General features: G+C 44.7%; 1 protein-coding gene across 2 annotated transcripts in view; it reads left to right on the top strand.

Moving 5' to 3' along the window:
• Window positions 1-22401, top strand: part of Ldlrad3 (low density lipoprotein receptor class A domain containing 3) — a 232480-nt gene that overhangs the window by 29535 nt on the left and 180544 nt on the right. Inside the window, exon 1 of one of the 2 annotated variants that reach the window (XM_033756441.1) lies at window positions 21555-21573. The exons of the other annotated variant lie outside the window; for it this stretch is intronic. Within the exon in view, the coding sequence (XP_033612332.1) occupies window positions 21570-21573 (4 nt within the window). The 5' untranslated portion in view covers window positions 21555-21569. Of the gene's footprint in view, window positions 1-21554; window positions 21574-22401 lie in introns of those variants that run through there. 2 annotated transcript variants of the gene reach the window in all.

Below are 22401 nucleotides of genomic sequence, written 5' to 3'. Positions count from 1 at the left end.
TCTGCCACTTTCTGGCTGCACAATCTTGAGTTTTCTCAGCCTTGGTTTTCTCATGGATGCTATCAGTCAAGCAGATGAGACATCTCCTAGAGTTCTCAATTCTAGGAACACCTTCTAGGAAAATGGGACAGTCCTGGTGAAAGGCCAGGAATGGAGGAGGTAGGAGGTATTGAAGGCGTGTGCGGTTGTGTTTTCTTGACCTCTTGGGCACCTTGTGCTGGCTGCCTGTCTGTGGGTGCTGCAGTTCATTATGTGAATTTTAGAGTTGGATGGACCTGGATTCCCTGACTCCCTGGTTATGCGACCTCCTGCAAATTGTTGGACACTCTTAAGCCTTCATTTCCTCCTCTGAGAACTGCGCTCCCTTGCAGGGTGGTAGGAATCAAATGAAGATGTAGATCACAGGAACTCAGCTCAGGGCCTGGCACATGGGCAGTGCTCTGTTGCCATTACTCAAGGTGAAATCTCCTTGCAGGCCCAAGCCTGAGGATCCAGACTTCACATCTGACTGCATCTGCCCTGTTCCAGCTGGCAACCACCCCCTTCTCACAGGAGAGGCAGAACTTTTAGCACGAGAGGGAGGGAATTGCTGCTGTTGCTCCTACCACACAGAGTTGGGGTTTTTCAGTGCTGTGGGCTCCATGTTGGTGGTTTGATTTGGGTCAGTCTGCCCTCAGCACCACTCAGTGAGTCTCGGAGTACAGGGAGAAAGTTAACAATTCTAATTCCAAGAGCTTTGGAAAAACTTTGGGAAAGACCCACCTATTCAGCAGGCATTATTTATTTATGCTTTCATCTTCATTGATTACCTTGTTGCTTGATACTCTCCAGAAAGTCCCGAGTACGTGGAAGTTGTACGCACACCTGAAGTAATTGATGCACTTTTTACTAGCCAGGGAACATGTAATTTGCAGGAATGTTTGTCAAGACCCACCCTGCTAAATTTATAACCTGTAATTCGCAACGTTTGCTGGCACCGAACGGGTAGATTGGTGAGTCTAGCTTACCTGCTTTGCAATTATATCTGCTGGCTGGTGTTGCAGGATGGAATGACTGGGGAGAGGGGAGATTTCCATCGCTTAAGTAAATTAGAAGCGGCTAGAGACCCATCTGAGATGACCCCCTGGTAGGAGAGACTGGTTAATCATGTTTCCTTTGTGCAAACTCCAGAGCTGATAAGCACCAGGAAGGGAAGTGGGGAAGGCACTTGTCCCCAGGCCTTCCTGGGTGTGACTGGCTCCTCCTCTTGGGAAGGAATTTCTCCCCAGCCTCCCCTCACACAGCCCTCTGGAAAAGGAAAACACAGAACTAATATAACAAAATTGGTTTTACGGTCTGTTTTATGAGCTGCATCAGCCCTAATAATTGGCTCTGGGGAGGCTCTTGTTAGTTTTTAAAACTGGAAGTCACTTCGTAGCTCTGCAGACTATTGCTTTTTGTAAAATTCTCCTAAGTTTTCTATTTTGGGAAACCTGTAGTAGTACAGTTTAATTGTGCAGTTGGGTGCTGGGAAGAGGGTGTGAAATGTTCAGCTTTGCCCACATTGTGTTTTTGTGGCACGATACCCTTGGGATCCAGTGGAAGATGAAGTTGAGATAGATCCTGCCCTGGTATAAATCTCAGGTCCTCAGTTTATTCCATGTGACCTTGGCAAGGACTGTTGAACCTCTCCGAGAGGCCTTTCCTTCTTTGTGAAATGGAGCTAAGGATTCCTCTGATTAAAGCTGTTACAAATATTAGATGTTTGTAAAGGCATCTGGTGCCTGGAGAACACCCCATAAGTGGTAATTGTGATCAATGCCATTCATATTTGGGGAGGGCATGTTATTTCTCAGTGGTAAGGAAAGGTTGGCTGAATAAACCGGGCATAGTTGGTAAACAAAGAGGGTAGAATCCTATGTTCCTTCAGAAAGCCACTTGAGCATGTACCCAGAGACCTGGAAATGAGGACCAGATCCTGACCGGGCTGCTGATGGAGTGGGGTCATAGCTAAAGGGAAGTCTCAATCCTCCTGTCTCCAGGGGTCATGGAAAAGGGTGGTGTTGTTCTTATTTGGTCTTGGGAGCTCCTCAGGACTTGGAAAGTTCAAAAAGGAATTTAGAAGCCAGGGAGCGAGATCGTAAACTCCCAGGAGTTTGCTATGCTCGAGGTCCATCGCTTTTTAAATGTTCTTATTGCAAGCAGGTTTTTAGATTTGGGGCTAATTCCATGCGTGTCCCAGGCTTGTAGGAGAAAGAATGAATATTTTCTGTGTCTGTCGCTGCTAAATATTTATGGGCTGGCAGACGGCAACTGGAAAAGGCCCATGTTCAACCAGCTAAATATTAATAAGCATATTTAAGAGAATTGAGGCCTTTGTTTTGTCTTCTAAAAAATGAATTCGTTCATTTTCACTGTGCTTCTGTAGGAAACTGGGCTGCACGAGGAAGAAGGAGTGCTTTGTTTTCTTTGTAGGTTTTCCAGTTTGGACTTCGATTTCCACTGAGGCCTTATTGTTACAAACATGTTTTCACAGCAGTATTACCACTGCGGAGACGAGAGCAGCCTCTTACAACTTTGGTTATGAAAATAATATATGTGGTGCTTTTATTCTTTTTAATGACCTCGATCTTCCGTTCCTTTTTCTTCCAGATGGGGACAGTGCCAGATCTTCACCACTTTAGTGTTTTGTTTTCCTGCCTTTTGCAGCATTCTGAGATTAAGGCCGCTTTTCACCTTCACTCTCATCCTGGTTTCCCACTATTCAGGAAGTGGGTTTTATACTGTTCCAATGTCCATCCTTTCTCTGACTGCCATCTGTGTGGTTCTTTCTACGTTTTTCTTCCTCTCGCTGAATCCAAATTGCCTCTGAGTTGCAGTTTAGAGCCCCTGATTTGGGTACAGGCCCTCCTTGCAGGGTGGCTGTCCTGGCTGGCTGACTGGTCACCTTGCTGGAAAAAAGGCTAAGGAAAAAAGTACAAGAGAAGACAATTCAGGGTTACTTTTCATTTACATACCTGAGAAATTGGTTTCCTTTGGAATAGAGATGGAGACCTGCTCTCCTCCAGAGGTTTATGTGGAAAGGTGTAAAGTGGAGTTGGGAGGATGAAAGTAAACTCTTTAGGAATGCACAGGCTCCCTACCTGCCAGTACAGTCCTCCTGAGGGGTTCTGGGGCGGCCCACATGCCCATACTGTTTGTCTTTACTGCTTTGCTAAGGCAGAGTTGCAGACATTTAATCCAAGCAGAAAATATTATGTATTGCGTCACCTCTTGCAAGAGCTTTATTATTATTTTTGTGGAAAGGAGCACATCAAAAAGTAGGTCTAGAATAGCATAATTTTCAGAAAGATTGTGTCATTTATCTTAGGAACCACCCGTTTTGCAGAAATCCAGAACCACTATCAGGAATTTTTCAGCTTTGCATATATAGCCAAATATATGATCAATTTCACTCCTTGTGCTTTTCTCTTGTTTTCTTTGGGCCTTAAAAGACTTGAAAGAAACCGGTTAGAAATTTTGATAGAGTTCTCAGGCCTCAAAAATGCTCAGTCCTAGGAGATTGAAGGAGATAATCCATTCTTTTGTATTTGCATCTGGATTAACAATACTGAATATCAAAGCTTATGGTGGTTCACTGAATTGCTTCCTATACTTCGGGATTACTTGCCCCTTGCTCCAGTAGTGCTGAAGAACTGTAAACAGAGTACAGTATTAAGTATTAGTCTGAGCAAAACATACAACCAGGACAGTGGGTCTCCTGCCAAGAATACCATCTGCTGTTTTCCAAAGCCAAAGATTGATGACTCGAGTTGTCTCTGTCTTCAGCAAATAGTTAAAGAGACTAATTATATTTATTTTCAGTTTGACCAAGCCTTTCATAATATTTCTTGTTATGAGAGATTCTGTGTTGCAGTTATTAAAAGGAGGTCCAATTCTTTGATTCCCAAATAGATGCTTAAACATTTCTGATAGCTTACGAAAGCTGTTTTCTTAGGATTTCAAGTCTCTCTCTACATGGAGAGGGTAGGTTAACCCCCTCAAAGCATTTCTCACCTGCTGTCCCTCCCCTGCTCAGAGCTGATGACGTTGATTTCTCATTGTGCATTGTGCATGTTCCCTAGCCTGGATTTTAAAGCTTCGTCTGCAGTGTTACAGCCCTCTTTATGACTGTTGGCTGTCAGGCCTCCATTTATCTCAGTGTTGCCTTTGGAACATAGGACTGCATTTCACTCGACCTGCAGAACCAACCTGATTGAAAATTATTCCAGGAAGCATTCAATTATGCTTCCCTTGGAATAAATTTCTTCCTCCTAAGTAATTCCCTACAACTATTTCTTTCCTTTGGGGGGGTGGCACTTGTAACTCCCAGATCTTATAATTCCAGCTGGTTAGTGCTTACTTCTCTCTGCTGGTCAGTTCTAAGTTTCCCCTGTGCTCCTATCGGGGATTCCCTAGGACCTTGAGTACTATAGGTCTCCAGCAAGGTCTTTTAGGAAGAATGAGTGAAGCAGGTAATTGAACAAATGCTTCCTGCAAAACAGAGCATGCGATCGATGCTAGGTACTTATTAAACGTGTGTTTTGTTGCATTGACCAAATGCAGTGACAGAATGTGATTGTCGAGGAGAGCCGCTGGCTCAAGCCTTTTAGCAGCAAGAACACATTGGTCTCCCGAGGAGTTTAGTTTCAGGTTGGGATGGTCCTTTCGCCCGAAATTTCACATGCACGGTGAAGTTCGTTAGGATTTATGTATCAGAAGTTTTGCTGTATCTATAATACTCAAATTATGACTTTCAGGGGATGAGAAGAGAACAATAAGCAAGTGTAACAAAATGTTCCTCCTAATAAGGTGGCCTGTTTTTTGCTGTTTTGGGGGCACAGTGGTAGTCAGGGGGAAAGACTGCCTCGGGGAGCCGGGTAGATCTGGATAGGCATCCCAGCTCTCATGACTGGCTTGTCCTCTTGAACCTGTTTCTTCACCTGTAAAACAGGTATAGGAGCTACTCACTAGCACACATACAGGGTCAGTGCACTTCTGACGCTTTGTGGGTTCTCCAAAAAGGCGGGTATCACTTCTGTGGGGTGGTGAAGTGGCGTTCCTGTCACCAGCATCCTTCCTGTGTGACGTCCTGGTCTGACGGCGTATCTGTGGTGGGACTTGGGCCCGAGCCAGATTTATCTTTAATTTGAAGTGTTTGATGATGCTTTTTTTTTCTGTTGCTGTTGTCCTTGAAAATGGATTCTTATTATTGATTTTAATTAGTCAACTTAGATTGCTTTCCTTTTATAATCTACAGTCGCTCCAGGTTGGAACTTCTGAGTAATCTCTATTTCAAGATGGGATCCTGTGAGAATTTTGAAACTAAAATGAAACAACACTGGATGGAAAAGGTAGAATGAAAACAGCCGCTAGAACTTGAGAATCTATTCATGTTGTGTTCAAATTCTAATCTCTTCACCCTGGTTCTGAAGTTACTTATTAAATTTGAAATATTAAAAATATTTATTATGTATAAATTGGCTTGCCCGAAGGTTATTATGTCTGCTTTGGGAGGAGATGCTCTTATTTATTTATATGGACACTCTGAGATATATTTTGTTTTCTGAGCTTATTTACCTCTTGTCCTTTAAGCTATATGATTCATAGGAGAATTTGGTATTTTCTGAAATCATGTAGTAGTTAACAGGGTCTCCTGGCCTTGTGACAGCTTGTTAACACTAGGGACTTGGAAGGATTGATATGTTTCTTGGGATGGTGTTTTAGGAAATCTGTTTCCTTTTCTCCTCCGGAGCTGTGGATTGGGAAGCCCCCAGGGAGTCTGCGGGAGGTTTTTCCTTCTGTTTAGGAGCTGAGGTGACATACCAGTGGCTGGTACTGATGCTTGAATTCACTCTGCCTTGTTTTGCCGATTTCCTGCAACTCTTTGTTGTCTTCTAGGGCAGGAAGGCATTGCAAGAGAGCAGCGCCAGGGTAGGGTAATGGCACCCACTCCTCCTTTAATAAAGACACTTTTTAGAAAGCTTTCTGTTCCTTCTCTCTCCTTCAGGCATTACCAGTGTGGTCTTTGGACCCTGGTCTTGCTGCCTACCTGTGGGTTTCTGATTCTTGGGCTGGGGATGTGTGGACTGACGTGTTCTCTCCACGCCTCGCCACCTCCCTGTTCTCGGAAGCTGAGCTTTGAGCGACCTTTCTGTGTTTACCCAGCCTTTGGGATTTTTACTGTGGTGGGGGAGGTGTCTGGAGATTGAATTGCTGGGGGCGGAAGTTTTAACAGAAGCTGTTTGTTTTTTGGGAACACAGAAGCTGAGCTGAGGGAGAGACAGAGAGGGAGACAGACAGGTGCTTGACAGGAAGGTACCTGGGGCACAGTGGTCCCCCTTGTCTACAGTTTAACTTTCTGTGGTTTCAATTACCTGCAGTCAGCCAAGGTCCAAAAATATTAAATGAAAAATTCCAGAAATAAACAATTCTTAAATTATAAACCATGTGCCTTCGTGCGTAACATGATCTTTTATTGTCCTGTTCCATCCTGCCCGGAGGACATGAATCTTGCATTTGTCCAGCTAGTATTACAGGTGAAAGAACCTTTGCTCTCCTCCTTGAAGATTGGCTCACTCAGTCTGGTGAAGTGAGCTGAGGAGAGAGAAATGGGAAAGAAACTCTTGCTTATTGTGTGCTCGGAGCTATCTCAAGAAAGGAAAGTGAGTGCCCCAAGCTTAAGTACCTTCTCCATGGGGGAGACAGCAATGGGAGATGCAGGCAGTTTTAGGGGTACTAAGTTAATTTTAGGGGAGATGAATGGGTCTTGAAGAACAGACAGTAGCCTGGGACAGAGTTCCTCTAGTCTCTGGGTGTGGTGTCACCTAGTTCGTGCCTTGAGCCCCTCCCTCCTGGAATGACTTAACTTGTAAAAGTATTCAAAATTGAATACCTCCTGGCAGTTCTGCCTTTAAGGAAAATAGGGAACTTCAAGAAAGTCCTTCCTTTCCATTGCCTCTCCCTAGGGGCTTTTCCCTTGAAGTGGAGTAATTTAGAGTCCTTTTCTGAGCCCCAGCAGTATCCATGCTGTATGTTCTACCCACCCAGGAATCACTACACAGCCAGTGCAGTCACCAGCTCTGCTGTAGTGCTACAGCAGCGCTTGTGCATAAGGTTTGGTGCTGTCTCTGGCTTCAGGCTTCTGCTGGGGAGGGGACATATCTCTTGGAGGTAAGGGGGGGGTACTGCTGTGCTGAATACCAGTGTTACACATCAGCCTAACCTTATAAAAGCATGTGACACTGGCATGGGAAATGCCGGTCTTTTTTATGTAGGGGTAAGGAATTGGCTGGGAAGATGAGTGGTGCCCATGGTCCCAGACTGCTCTTTTTAAAAATTTTCTATTACTACATGTTTGTAATATATAATGATTGCATTCATTGTGGGTAGTTGATATATGTGCATGACACATCTTAATACTTTTTACATCTCTCTCCATCTCTTAGCCTCTTTCCCATTTGCAAAAGATCTATCTCCCTGTTTCCTGTTACCTTTTCTTTTGCTCTTTAATTTATTTATACTTTGAATTTCTCATATAAGAGAAACCATGTGAGCACAGTGATATATGTGCACCCATGTTTATAGTGGCACAGTTTGTAATAGCTAAAACTTGGAAACAGCCCATCTGCCCATCAGTTGGAGACTGGATAAAGAAAATGTGGTTTTTCTATAAAATGGAATACTACTCAGCCATAAAGAATGAGAAATTAGTCATTCATAGGAAAATGGATGCATATTGAGGATATACTCAAGTGAAATAAGTAAGTCAGACGTGTAAATACCGAATAGTTTCTCTGGTGTGAAAAACTATAATCATTAATAAGATCCTAATGGTATAATTGACAGTGTAAAATAGGAAGAAAAGGGCTAAAGGTGTAGGGAAGTGGGAAGAGTAGGGGAAAGGAAATAAGGGAAAAGAAAAAAATCAGAAAATGAAAAACAGAAATAAAGTTTTAGTATATAGAGAAAGGAGCGGGGGGTGAAGATAAGGCAGGAGTATGGGGTAAAAATGAGAACCAAGACCTGTCATGTAAAGGTACAAGATCCCAATGATGAATGTAACTGTACTATATACCTAAAATGTACCAATGAACTCAATGAGAGGGGGGAAAAAAAAAAGAAACCATGTGATACTTAAACTCATGTGTTTGATTTATTTCCCTTAATACTATAGTTTCAAGGTGGACCCATTTTCCTACCAGTGATTCAAAAGTGTGTCCAGCCAGTGAATGGATAAAGAAAACATGGTATTCATACACAGTGGAGTACTGCTCTGCTATAAAGAAGGATAAATTTGAGCCAGAGTGTTGTGTTCTTAAAGTCACAAGACTCCCCTTGGTTGAGTACCCTTCCTTGCCTGAGCCTGCCTTTCCCACATGCTCTCCATCCAGAGCTAGCAGAATCCTTACTGGTCACATGAGATCACCTTTTCCCTCTTAGGATCGAGCCTCCTGTCCCTCCCCAAACATCTGGGCAGTGGTAGTGACCCAGCCTGGTCTTTTTGAGAGTCATTAAGGTGAGAGATAAATCATTCTGGATTTATTCTATTTCTGGATGGTTTGCTATAAATCTAACCTTTTTCTTTTTTCCCAAGGCAAGAAAAAATGCTTTTAATGAACAAAAGAAGGAGGGGCCTCCAAATTAACTGTAGGGAAGGTCAGTGAAGACCCCCTAAAACCGTTGATAGCCAGGAATAACCCCAGAACTGAGTTTGCGGAGTGAGCTCATTGTAACTGGGAACAGAGTGGGCTTCCAGGAGGGTAGGCCCCCCTTGTGGTTCAGACTCATTTTTGGAACAAAATCGAGCAGCCTCGCTGACTTTTCCAAATTCACCCTGGAGTCTGGGTGTTCAGCCAGCCGTCCTTCAGCAGATGTGGCCGCAGAGCCTTGCGCCAGGCCCGAGAAGTCTGCATGCTTGGGGTTTATCAGGGCGTGGCTGATGCCATTTTGGGCATTGGAGAAAAGGGGTAGGGCTGTTCTGAGTACTAGGGGAAAATGAGCGAATCAATTAAAAATAAATCTTGGACATGCCATTCCCCCTCCTCACACTGCCTGTCCCCCAGTACATCTTCACACTGTGACCTGCAGGAGTGACTTTGACCACTAAGTTTGCTGTAGGCTCAGGCTACAAGAAAGTAGAGGCATCATTAGCAGTGGATGGACAGCTTATGAGCCAGTGGCGCCATTCAAAAACGTGTTTTGTTTTCTTTTTTTAAGTAAACTTCTTATAGACATTTACCACAGATACTGTAAGTGCACAGATGCTAAGTGGGGAGCTTTGTGTGTTTTCGTGAGGTCAGGACACCTGGGGAAATTAGTGTTTAGATCAAGAAATAGAGCACGGCTAACACCCCCCCATCCCCTGTCACCGTTCTGACCCATAGTCACCAGTGACTTTTCAGTTGTTGAACTGACAAGAGTGTCTGGCGCCTTTTACTCGGCATTCAAAACATCTCATTTCCTCTCCCTTTTCTAGTTGGCTTGTAGTTTGATCCTCCACTCACTTGGGTTTTGGGGACTGCCCTAAAATTGGCATCCATATGCCCCTGCAGTCCTGGACTCCAGACTCCAGCATTCTTGCTCTGGGCACTCTTGAATGAGCTCTTCTGTCTTCCAGCAGAAATCATGGCCTGACGCCACCTGGAAGACCCGGAGCGTGGAAACAGGAGTCCAGAGCAGGCTGTAATTGTGGGTTCCCAGGGCGTACATGGGAGGCTTGGAGAGGTGCACTGCATTCCCCACAGGGAATGAATTATATTTGTAGCCCTTCATCAGAATCAGTCCCCTGCCCTCCCCTCCTACCCTGACCACCAAGCTGTGGGCCTCTTGTGGGACTCAGGGCTGAGCCAGCAAGAGTTGAACTGTGTGGGCGTGAAAGGCTCATAAGCTGTGTTTTAGAATACGGTGTGTTCTAAAAGAGAATATAGCCCTTGGGTCATTTCCCGTAATAACTCATTAAGAAGCTGCCATCCACAGACTTCTCCAAATGATTGTCTATTCAGTTTCCCTTTTTAGTGTGAGCCAATATTTGGGACTGTTAGTTCCCCAGCCATGTCAAATACTTTCCTCCCAAACTTGGATCTGTCAGGTTTTAAGGAATGCTTTGTCTTTTTTATAATTTGTAATTTTGCTGATTAGGATGTCCTTTTCCTTTCTTGAGGTTACAGGACCCAGTATCTTTGTTCGCCTGTGTGTATATGTGTTGATATAAATAAACAATGTTGTTTAACTCCTCCTCCAACTTATCTTGGATGCTCCTTCACATTCTCCAGTGTGTTTATTACTAGGGTGACCTTTTAAGTTAATGGTTTCAAAGAAAAAAATATCAATAGAAAATATACCCACATCTCCAAAGGACCTCTCAGGTCCTTCTCCAAGTGTCTGCTTAAAGACCCTGTAAATAGAAATGTAAATTTATGTGTGTGTGTGTGTGTGTGTGTGTGTGTGTGTATTAAATCACATGGCTCTAGTTATAAACAAACATGGGCTTAACGCACGTGTAATGTTTTGCAACTTGCTTTTTCCTCTGTATTCTAGCCATTCTCCCATGTTAGTACACCCCGGGTTCTCTTTGAAGTCTCCTGTGTGCCAGCATGAATATAACAAATCATCTACCCTTCTTCTTGGCAGATTTTTAAGTTCTTTATGTTTTGAGCTTTTACAAATAATACTGTCAAAGAAACAGAACAAAACACTCCCTTCTGGGTGAGTCTTTTGGCATATCATGTATATACTGCCAAGGAGAGTTCTCTACACAGAACCAGCGGATCCAGAGGTAAGCTCAAAATAGATCGTAATGGATATGTCTTTTTTTTGTTTTGCTAGATGATTCTGAGGATGTTGTACCAATTTATGTCCACCAGTAGGGCACTAGGGCCATTTTCCGCATACTCATTCCAACTCTCGAATTAGCCATCTTTTTAACTTTTGCCAATTATTGTTTTTTAAAAACGGCACTTATGCTTGCCTCAAGTTTACCTATTAGTGAGGTTGTGCATCTTTTGTTTTATTAGTTGTCTTATTGTTTTCACCATGATATTCATTTCCCTTTCCATTTTTCTCTTGGTTTGTTTGCAATTTCCTCATTTTTTTTTTTTTAAAGAGTTCTAATTAGGGACACACGGGATTGTTTAAAAGATGCATTTAGGAGAAGAAAATCATTGGCATTCCTAGCTCTTTAGCTCCATAAAGATCAAGTTGCCCTTCTTTTTGGCATGAGTTGAAGGCTTTGGTTTTCTGCTTTGTTTTTATTTAATTAGGTGAAGTTTTTCCTCCTGGCTAGAGAGTCCTGGCTGCCTGTAAATGCATTATCATTTCTGCAGTGCGAAGTGGATCGTAACATGAGTGAGCTGTGCCAGGCAGGGGCGGGAGCCTGTTGGATCTGATTATTGTGGGCGTGCAGTGAAAAGCTGGATTCCTTGCCTCGAATTTCTGAAAAACCTGGTCTCTCATGTCATTGTGTGACCCAGGGAGTGGGGGAGTCTCTGGAGTTGCGCTGGCGTTTCTGGGTCATTATGTTTCTTTATTCCTCTGGCATTGCCCACATCAGTCCTACACCCTGAACTCTCTTGGCAGCTTCCCAAGGAGCCAGTGTTCTCTTCTCATCCAGCACATGTGGAGAGTTGCCACCCTCCACACTGGTAAACAGCCGGGGCTGTTAGTTCAGAGGGTGCCAAGATGCCGGGAACGGGGGCAGCTGCCCTCCCATGGGCATGGACGACAGGGACAGACACTTCATTCCTGCCGGGCCACCTTACTGTCTCCAGCAGTGCAGGGCCTCCTCTGGATGAGAATCTGAGCCCCAAATGCCACGGTGCTGCAGCTGTTGCTCCTCCCTGGATACAGAGAGAAACAAATAAAGGCCAAGAGTAGGGTGCTGATAGTTTGGGATTTACCTCAGGCAGTGGAGACAACAACCTCTCTGTGGATGCCTTGACCTGGAGCCTTGACCCAGAGGCCCTAAAGCAGTGCAAAGTGTAGACCCAGTGCTGACTCTCCGAGGGTTCTCCTTCACTGGTGCACCTTGTCCTCACTCTTCTCCCCATCCCAAGGTGTACCTGACTGTGACTTCCTGTGAGCTGGCTCCGGGAGAAGGGATCATCACAGAAGGTTGGGTTTGTCCCGTCAACAGGACAGCACTGAGGGTGGATGTCGTCATAAATGAAGCTTTTGTACCCAAGAGTTTGGATGCAAGCTCTTACCTGCTGAGGTTGTGTTCTAGAGTTGGGCTGCATTTGAATTTTCACTTTGAGCCATGAAGAATTATTCGTTTGCACTAAATTAAATCCATAGGTGAAGATCACTTCATAGAAAAATCCCTGCATATATGGACTTCTTAGGAAAGAGAGCAATAATGTGAATTAAAAATATCTTTTGTTCCTGCCCCTGTCTCCCTTTTTTTAAATAAGTATGCTTGGATCAAGTTATTAGCTAAGCGTGAAAAAACAAGTTTTAGTTCCATAAATCTTAAGCTGTGTACAAGTATGTCCTGTCCATAGGACTGAGGAATAATAAAAACTTGCAGGAATAATCCACAGAATGTTCAGTGACATATTTTTCATAACATATAACCCAAGGAAGCAACCACCCTTATTTTTATCCTTCTACCCACACAGCCCTCGGTGCCTTCCTTCCTCTCACCCTCCCTTTCAGCAATCCTCCTGTCTGGACCCTGAGCTGCCTGAAGACATGTTCCTTTCTCTAGTGTAAAAGCTGTTCTGAGCTTGTAGGGAAAGATAGGCACACATCCGAAGTTTCTGGAGCATCAAGAGAGAGGTTTGCATAAGTTACGTTGAGAAGTCCAGGGTGGGGTGCATGATCATTTTCCTGGGGGACTGAGGAAGAAACTGCTGGAGGAGGTGGCTGATTGGGATAAACAGGGACTCTTGAGCGGACCCAAGAACTCTGACCCAACTCTTCATGGGGTGGGAAGCCATGGAAGATTTGAAACAGTGTGTGGTGTGGTCTGATTTCCCCCACGGCTTTGTAAAGGGTACCTGTTACAGGACAAGACTGGGACCACGATGGCCGTTGAGGTTGCATTAGTGCAAAACAGGTGAAAGGAGGAAGCACCCAAGGATTGTGAGTGGCAGGGATGGAGAAGAAGGATGTGTGTGGGAACATGACTGACACCGACATGGACGGGGGCTAGGGAGAGGGGTGGCTGGTGATCTGGTAACAGAGAACCAAGTGACACAAGAGGACTGGGTTTAGAACATGTTTCCAGTGTGCTCAGTTCATGCTGAGGGTGGAACGGTCTTTGGTGGTGGGGATGGAACGGTGAGGCTGTGGGTTGTGGAAGTCTGAGCCTCATAATGGACAAGAGGCTTGTCTAGGGAAGAATATCTTGCTCCTGCAGGTGAGAGCAGAACTTGAGACCCTGGCCTCTGAGGTGGCTGGGCAGGGATGATTGGTGAGCCAGTGTGGAGGGGAGGCAAGGGAACAGGAGAACACCGAAGGGGGTGTGGCACGGTAGGCGAGTTTCAGAAGGAGGGAGTGATCCTATCGGCCCAGTGCAGCGGAACTGGGTGACAGGGACGCTTGGGAGGCCACTGGACACTTTGTAAGGTCAGATGTAAGAAAGTGAGGGGCGTGGGAAGCCGCCACACATTCTGGGATTGGAGAGCGTGCAGACCGCAGGGGTGAAACCGATTTAAAAGTGAATCCTGGTTTCAGTGTTCTCTGAGCCTTTGACTTGTTGTCAGCATCATGGTATTGAGCCACCATCCCCATTAGCACGGAGCCACACAGAAACAGGAGGACCTGGAGCCCCACTGTGGGGCTCGTTATTGAATTTGTTGAAAAATCATTTCTTAATGATTTCTCCCTTCTCCTGCTCTCTCCTCTCACCTGGTATTCACCTATTGTATTCAGTTTGGGGTGGATCCTTTACAGTTCGGATCAGTCTTCCTCTAATTATTAATCACGTAGCTATATTATAATGGTTTGCCTTGTGAAATGACACATTGTGTATCTACATTACATCTGGCTTTTATATAATAGTAACTTTTTAATAGTGAATAATAATACCTTTAAGCAATGAGCCCTAGTTAATCTTATGGCCTCTGTCTGCGTGCTGTCATAAAATGTGTGAAAGTCTTGAAGCATCCATTGAACTTGTAGTATTTTTTCCCCCTTAAGAGGTTTTCTGGTGTGTCTGATGTGTAGTGAGACGTCTGATGTTTCAGGCCTGCAATCGTGTAGCTCCAGTACTGACAGAGACTGAACCGCCTCTTTGATTATACCTGGGAGCTTGTCCGGGCTGCCTCCAGCCATTTCCATTTTGTACATGAGGAAACTGAGGCACCAGTGGCTAAAGTCATTCATTACCTGAGATTGGAAGGGATAGAATTGGAATTCTTAGTTCCTGGTGCTCTTGTGCAAATTGGAATTGAGATGAGCTGTCTAATCTCTAGTTATTTTATTTTATTTTTACTTTTTCAGACAGAGTCTCACAATGTAGTTGAAACTGACCTGGAACTCACATGTAGCCCAGGCTGTTCTCAAACTCACAGTGATCCTCCTGCCTCAGCTTCCCGAGTGCTGGAATTACAGGCATGTGCCACCAGGCCCGGCTCTCTTTAATTTTTTAAACTTTGTTTTCTGGACAGTGTAAACTCTGCACAATCTGGGAAACCCAGACAGGTTCATGCACACAGTGTTAATCCCTTTGATTTCTACCAAATCTGACAAGTCTCTTGCAAAGGTAAATTGCTCTCTGCAGAGCTCCAAAAGCTGCGATGGTCTTCGACATTCACGCTGAAGCACGGATTCCAATGGTAAATACTTCTTCCCTCTGTCACTTGCTGGATGTCCCAGCATTGTTTGCTTAAGATGTCAGCTAATTCCTCCTGACTGAGGAACTGTCGTGGGCTCAGCATGGTGGGAAGGTTCCCGCGTGAGCAGACTGTGGAAGCAGGATGGACCAGTTTAATGGATTAAACTACTTCAGAAATCATAAAAAGATGCACCAGTTAGTATGTGTTCCCCTGCCTTGCTTGGCAGTAGTAACAGGCCGGTGTTTTTGATTTCTCTGGCGGAGTTCCTGTCCTCATCGGAAATGATAAGCCCAGTAGTTCATTTGCTGAGACCCGATCGAAGATTGTAGCTCATCGAAGTGACCCGGAGAGGCTCTTGGATCCACAGGCAGTGGGAGGCAGGTCTAATTCTTGGCCCTTAGGAGATATTTTCTCCTGCCATAGGGGGAGTGGGATCCACAGTCTTACCAAATGGATAGCAGGAGGCCAGAAGTGAGGGTCGTGTGGGGCCGGGGACCTGGCTTCTTTAGCCACCTCCAGCCAGCCTTTTGACAAGTTGGAGATCTCTGGCTCCTCTAACCCACCTGCTTTGCAGGGGTGTTTTCGGCTCTTTAGAGGAAGTCCTAAGTGTAAACCCCAGGCATTGATTGGACACACTCAAGAAACCATATGGTGAACACTTAAATTTTTAAAAGTTTATTATTATTATTAATTAATTTATTTATTTTTGGTACTGGGGATCGAACTCAGGACCTTGCACTTGCAAGGCACGTGGCAGAACCACTGAGCTACATCCCCAACCCTAAAAGTTTATTAACATAAAAGACACATTGCCATTAATCTTTCTTAGAATACCCCCCTCACTCCCGGGCTTCAGACTGACTTGTCCCTCATCTTCCTTGCCACTTTCTGAAGCAGTTTTAGAAGTCTTCTTTCACGAATGCTCGGTCATGGCTGCCTTGATGTCCTTAATTGATTCAAAATGTTTATCTCTCACAGTCATTTTGACTTTGGAGAAGAGCCAGAAGTTGCATGGCGCCAGATCTGGTGAATAAGGTGGATGAGGACACATAATGTTTTATTTATTTCTTTATTTTTTGAGCCTTTGTTTCTGTTGAATGGCACTAGGCAGCATATCCACTGTATTTTTTACTTAAAAACATGAAAGGGGGCTTCCAGAAGTGCTACTTCCTTTGCTTCAGAAAGTGGCAAGAATGTTGGGATAAGTGTGTTCAAAGCGAGAGGGAGGACTTTGAGGGGCACTAACAGCAGTGTATATCCACCATATAATGAGATCACTCTTGTGTCTAGGATAGGCGGGTGGTGTGTGTTGGCCTGTTGTAGCTGTGTGTCCACAGATACAAAGGACAAACAAGTTGAGAATGAAAAAGGAACCTGGGCATCATCTAGAAATGCCATAATCAAGAGGGGAAACTGAGGACCAGGATGGTGAAGTGGTTTCCCCCAAATCTTGTTGGCGTGTCCCATGTGTCTTTCTCTTTTGACCTTCTGTGAAACCACATTGCTTGGAGGGTGAGTTCCTGTTTATGGTTGAGCTGCTGTTAGAGATTCCTAGGGATGATCCACGGAGGGCTACTCTGCTAGGTCAAAGCCAGCCAGCCCCCGTTGCCGCTATGCTAGGGAAGACTGCTTTGTTGTGATTTTTCCAACCCTGGCTTCTCTGGGAGTCACTATTTTGAGTGTCTGGCCTGCCGGTTAGGCCTTGCTATTTTTATTTTTGGAATGTCACGGTTTAATAAGTTGGGTGGATGAATTTATCTTATGTTTATTTTTCCCCCATAACCAGCTATTACCCTGCAACTGTTCCTGCCTTCCAGAAAATGAAGAGTTCAGAATAGACCAAGTCTCCCAGATGAACGCCCTTGCATTTGTTGTTCTCCACTGTCAACACTCGGCCCCTTTTATCTCTCATTCCTTTACAGTTGAGGGGGTTTTGAAGCTTAGAGCATTAGTGATAAATGGTTCCATATGTCTTTTACAGATTTTTCTAAACTATTGTAACTTTTCTTTTTCTTTCTTTTATCTTTTTCTGTGGAACTGGGGATTGAACCCAGGGCCTTTGCATTGAGCTACATTCTCAACCCTTTTTTAATGTTTTTATTTTGAGACAGGGTCTCATTAAGTTGCTTAAGTTGCCCAGTTTGGCCTCACACTCAAAGCCCCCTTGTCTCAGCCTCCCACAGTTCTGGGATTACAGGCATGTACCCCCACACCAAGCTGTACTTTTTAATTCTTCCTAATGAATTTTCTTAATGCAACCATTTTTTTAAAGGATAGAGAAAGTCACCAATAATAACACTAAGCTTACCACCTGGGTCCAGTGTATTCTAACCCTTTGCCATGCTTCTTTCAAACTGTTTAAAGATAGATTTCTTATAGTTGAGGTTTGGTGTTACTCTCTCTGATCCCATTTGCTAGAGGTGACCATTGTCCTATATAGGGAACAGGGAAAGGGGACATTACTAGAATCTCTGCATTGAGTCCTAGTCTCCTGTGAGTCATGACAGCACAGGGTGAATTAAGTAATATATAGACAGAAATGACACTAAGAGAAGAAACTTAGCTTTGGGCCTGATCAGTGCTGCTCTAGGCAGCAAAGATGAAAGACACTGAGCTTGCCACACCTTTATTTGGTACATTGGAAGAAATAAATGTAGCAGTGGCTCAGAAAGTGGTGGCCATAATTCTAGAACAAGGAGGAACTATGCAGATGAAGATTTTGTGCCTCCCCAGGGTTGTCTTCAGCTGGTGTAATCTTGGCCTGGAGCATCACAGTATCACCAAACCACTGGGGTAGTAGCTGTGACCAGAGGCTAAAATGGAGTTAGGTTTTGTTGGGTCATAGCTGGCCTGTAGGCAGGAAAACTAGGCCTTAATTGTGATTTAATTGTGAAATGATTTTTCCCCAAAATTATGTAAATTGCTCTAGACAGTCCTGAATTTGGAACTTATCTTTCCTATACATTAAAAAAAAACTACTTTTATATCTGTAGGGATCCATTAAAATAGCATGGTTTCTAGCTTAACGTAAGTGCTATCCTGCAACTTGCTTTCGACTTAGCATCATGTTTCTCAGAGTATCCTTTGTGATTTATGCACTCTGGATCATTCAGTGAAAATCCTGGGCACCATTGTGTGAATACACTTCGTTTTCCCTCTTTTTGATAAACATTTAGTCTGTCTACAGTTGTGTGTGTTGACATCAGTGTCATAGTGAAGTCATTTTGCTGTCATCTGGTGTGCAGAGCATGTGTGTCCCCAACCTAGGCTGAGTCCCAGAAGAGGACCGGCAGGGTCAGAGCTTGAGAGCATCCTCAGCTCCATCAGGAGCTGCCAAGTGGCTCTGTAGAGTCCCTCCACCCCATGCGTCACGTGAGCTCCTGTTCCTCCTCATCTTGGTGCCACTTGAGAATGTCAGCCTGCAAATTTTTACAACTTACAAGGGGTGTGAAAGAGGAGCTTCCTTGTTCCATTAATCACTCTTTGATTACAAATGAGGCTGAGCTCCTATGAAGTGGCTATTCAAGTCTCTTCATCAGTGGAAGTACCTGTTCCTAGGCTTTGTCCTTTTTGGGGGCCTGGGGGGATTGCCTGTGTTTTCTTACATAGTCTTGTAAGAAACTTCTAGATATGGACACTTTGTGGGTTGTACATGTGGCAGCTGCCATCTTCTAGTCAATGGCCTGTCTTTGACCTTTTTTTATAGCATCTATTGATGACTAGCAGTTTCAGTTTTTAATGGAGTCGTATTTATCGGGGCTTTTGTTGAGTCGTATTTCACAAATCCTTCCTGAGCTCATAAAGATATGCTTGAGGATCATTTTACTTTTCTGGCCTCTTCCCTGGTTGGCACTGGTATTTTCCGTGCCTGTTCTGCCAGTGGACATCTGTTTGGAGCCCAGGGTTGACTGCAGAACGGTTCCCAGTGACTGTGGAAATGGTTGCCCTTGTCCTGGGTACATGGGCTGAACTTGGGCTTACAGCACAATCCTCCTTCTTGACCCCGTGGCTGTTTCCGAGAGCTCCTGAAGTGCCTCGGCGATTGGCCCTCTCTTAAGCATAGCTTATCGCCTGCCCGATAAAACTGGTCATAAAGCTATCTCCTTTCCTCTCCTTCAGCTTGGCTTTGCTGCCCTCCTGCTGGGAAATGGAAAGGCGGAAGCCACGGGGTTGGGTGGGTACTGCTGCTCTGGCTTCATCCGCATTCCTGACCTTCAGCTTGCCCTTGGGGAGGATGTGGGTGCCAGAGCAGAGAGGGCAATAGGGGGCTTGTAGAAGCTTTTCACTTCTGTGCTGCTGTCTCAGGGAACTTTAATACATTCTACAAACCTACCTTCCTTGATTGGCTTTTATTAATTATTTTTTCTGTTTTTTTTTTTCTTCTTCTTCCTTTCTTTGCAGTACTGGGAATTGAACCTAGTGCCTTTACACTCACTTACATTTCCAGCCCATTTTACTTTTTTGGGACAGAGTCTCCTAAGTTGGTAAGTTGCTGAGGCCTAGTGGATTTGTGATCCTCCTGCCTCTGCCTCCTGCTTACCATCCCACCCACCCCCAGTGCTGAAATTACAGGCAGGCACCAAATCCATTGTGTTTTGAACACAAAGTATAAATGGGTTCAGGGCAGGTTTCGATACATTCTCAGAATTTAAAAGGGCCAGGACTGGACAGGTACTTAGGGGTTAACAGGTTGTGTTCTCCATCCATTCAGTCATCATTCATGTATGGAGGTTCTGCAGGTGCCTGGCCTCCATGGTTGCTGAGACACAGTGGCCCTGGACAGCCCTGGTTCCTTCCCTGGTGAGCAGAGCAGCCAGTGAGCAGCAGGCTCATTTCAATGTGCTGGGTTTGATGGGACAGGGAGGAAGGGCCTTGGACTGGACGTCTTTGCCATCTCGTATTTTACAAAGATCTGCTGTCTTATGGCACAAGAGGTGGTTGGCAAGTGGACCACAGCCAGCTGTTTTTAGACAGTAGAAGCTAGGAATGGATTTCACATGTTTGCATGGTCAGGAAAAGAACTCCCTATCATTTGCAGTGGATTTCAATGATAGTGAACACTAACTTTGAACCTCAACTAAGTGCTAATGTTAATTATCACCCCCTGGAAGAATTCCATTATTTTTCACGGAAGCCCTGTATTACAGGAAATCATTCTCCATCATTATGACAGTATTTTGAATTTCACCAAGAGAAACATTTTGTGGGATGTTATTTTCTCTCTTATGTAGCTACGTGCACGGTATCCTTCATTTGGCCTCTTGGCCTGCACAGTGGGCCTATTTACTCTCTGGCTGTTTGCTGATCTAGCTTTGTGACCTTGGGCAAGTTTCTTCTTCATTCTTTCTCCCTTGGCAAAAGTGGGCAGGGCGTCTATTTCATGGGGCTCTTGTAAGAAATGAAGAATTGCTGATGTTAAACTCCTGCCATGTGTAAGTGTTTGCGTAGATGTTAGGTCTTCCCTGGTGAGGAGTCAGTAATAATCAGCTTGCTGAGGACTGTTAAAGGGAGCCCGAGGAGGGGTGGCAACAGACAGGTTGGGCAGGGCTCAGGGCCCACCCGGTAGGTTGGTGTTACGGTGAACAGCATCTCCCAGTGCTTCTGTCTTGCCCCGAACTGGGAACCTTGGCCTTACTGGGGCCGCGTCGCCTTGGCTGTCTAGATCCCCACTACACAAACTCCATTCCAACATAATTTGCCTCATGAAATGCAATGAAGCAAAACTAAAAAATGTAAGTAACAGCTTCAGGCCCTTAATGAGGCTATAAATATGGGAGAAAAATAATTTATAAAGCTATCTCCTGGTGAAAAACTGTCCTTTTCCTAGACCTCTTTGCTTTCTCTTCGCTTGCCTCATTAATATTGGCCATTGGCTCCCTTTGCTGACTTGTCTTATAGGAAGGAAACAAAGCATCTATCATTTGTAACACTGGCTGCATCTCACTTTGCGGGAGACATGCCGTAAGCTGTGTGATGTGCTGAAGCTGGGCGGATAGCTAGGCTGGCTCACCATCCCTAAGGTGGGTTGTTCCATCCATAAATTGTTTACGCTGTCAAATTTTTCTTCAGGGTCATGGACAGTGTGAGTATGGAATCTGTAATTATTAAGGGTCAGCAGTTCTGGGCCGAACCTAGGGGTCATTTTATATCTTCTGAGCGATTTCTCTGGGTTGTAGCTTCCTTGAACAGGTAGGTAAACAGAGGCAGGGGTTAGTGGAAGGAGCTCACAGCGCAGTGCAGCCTGGATAGGCTCAAGTGCTTAGGGCCACAGGCACATCCTAGCCCCAGATACAGACGTTCTCGAGTGACTGCTCCCTTCTTGGCGACAGCCAGAATGCTCCCCATAGCTGAGATCTAGCACGAAGTAATATGTTCGACGATAATGAAGTGGCCCTGGAAAGAAATGAACAGGACATATGTCTCTCATTCCCTCCCATATGGTTGCCATCATTTGGAGCAATCTAAAGTCGAAGGGACCTTTGGGGATTTTCTGGCATTGTTCACAAACAGATCATGCAGACCAGCACATTTGGTGGCCTTACCTGCGCCTGTGCATGGCTTGTGCATTTGTGTGTGCATGAATGTGTACACTGCATGTGTGTGTTTTGAAGAAGCAAGTTGCAGGGAAAACGTGTTTCTTTCAGTGCCCTCATAACACTGTGGAGGTCGGCTCCAAGCCCTGGGAAAGGTGGTTCATTCTTTGGAGAGATTTAAGGGAAGCTCTGTTTGAGATCTGCGAAATTGAATGCTAAGCTGCGCAAGTTTCTCAACATGGGTATGTCTGTGCATCTTCTTTGCCGTTCCTTGAGCCTACAGACCCGATTGTTAGGGCACAAAGGATAAGAATGAAGGCTTTAGGGCAGAAATCGGAAAGCAGGGCCTGTTGATGGCTTGCAGATGTCAATTCTGTAGGGCAGCATGACAGGGGTTTCCCTGGAGAAAGAGGGAGATGAGAAGAAGTAGAGAATCCAGAGGACTCCAGCTGGTGGTATAGAATTCCCATTTCTCAGCTGGACAAGTCCACATCACTAAAGTGTTTTGGAATGATTCTGGTGGAATGTAACACCTGTAGGTTTTGGTAGTTGCCTTCCTTTTGGCCCCCTTGTCAAGTGTAAATTTTGTGGATGCCAGAGATTTTGGAAGAAGCTATTATACCAGGCTTTTTGCCTTTATCCAGTGGGGGAGAACTTGGATTATTCCTTTTTTCTCATTCTTGGTACAGATGGTATAGTTATTTTAAGGAAGTGATGTGCTGCAGTGAAAATGGGCAACTCTTTCATTTTTCAGCTTAATGAAAAAAAGAAAAGGGAGGAGAAACTCCAGTTAGCCAGCTTCGTGCTAATATTTGTCTTTTTTTTGGATTCTAAATGTGTCCCATGACACTGAGAGGGGATAAATATTTCAGCCACCAGGAAGTCCTGCTGTTGGGTTAAAAAGATTTCTAACCTCTTTTAAAGCAGACCAGGTAGTAATTTACTTGTACAAGTCCAGATACCTGCCTTGTCCCCCAGTTTTAACCACATACATATGCATCAACCTCACACACTCTAGGGGTCTGGGGCAAGGGTGGGTGGAACTTTCCAAGGAAAGGTCTGGGGCTGGG

Source organism: Fukomys damarensis, unplaced genomic scaffold, assembly GCF_012274545.1.
Source record: "Fukomys damarensis isolate Sample0158 unplaced genomic scaffold, DMR_v1.0_HiC HiC_scaffold_27, whole genome shotgun sequence".
Lineage (NCBI taxonomy): Eukaryota > Metazoa > Chordata > Mammalia > Rodentia > Bathyergidae > Fukomys > Fukomys damarensis.
This window is presented reverse-complemented; position numbering and strand designations above follow the sequence as displayed.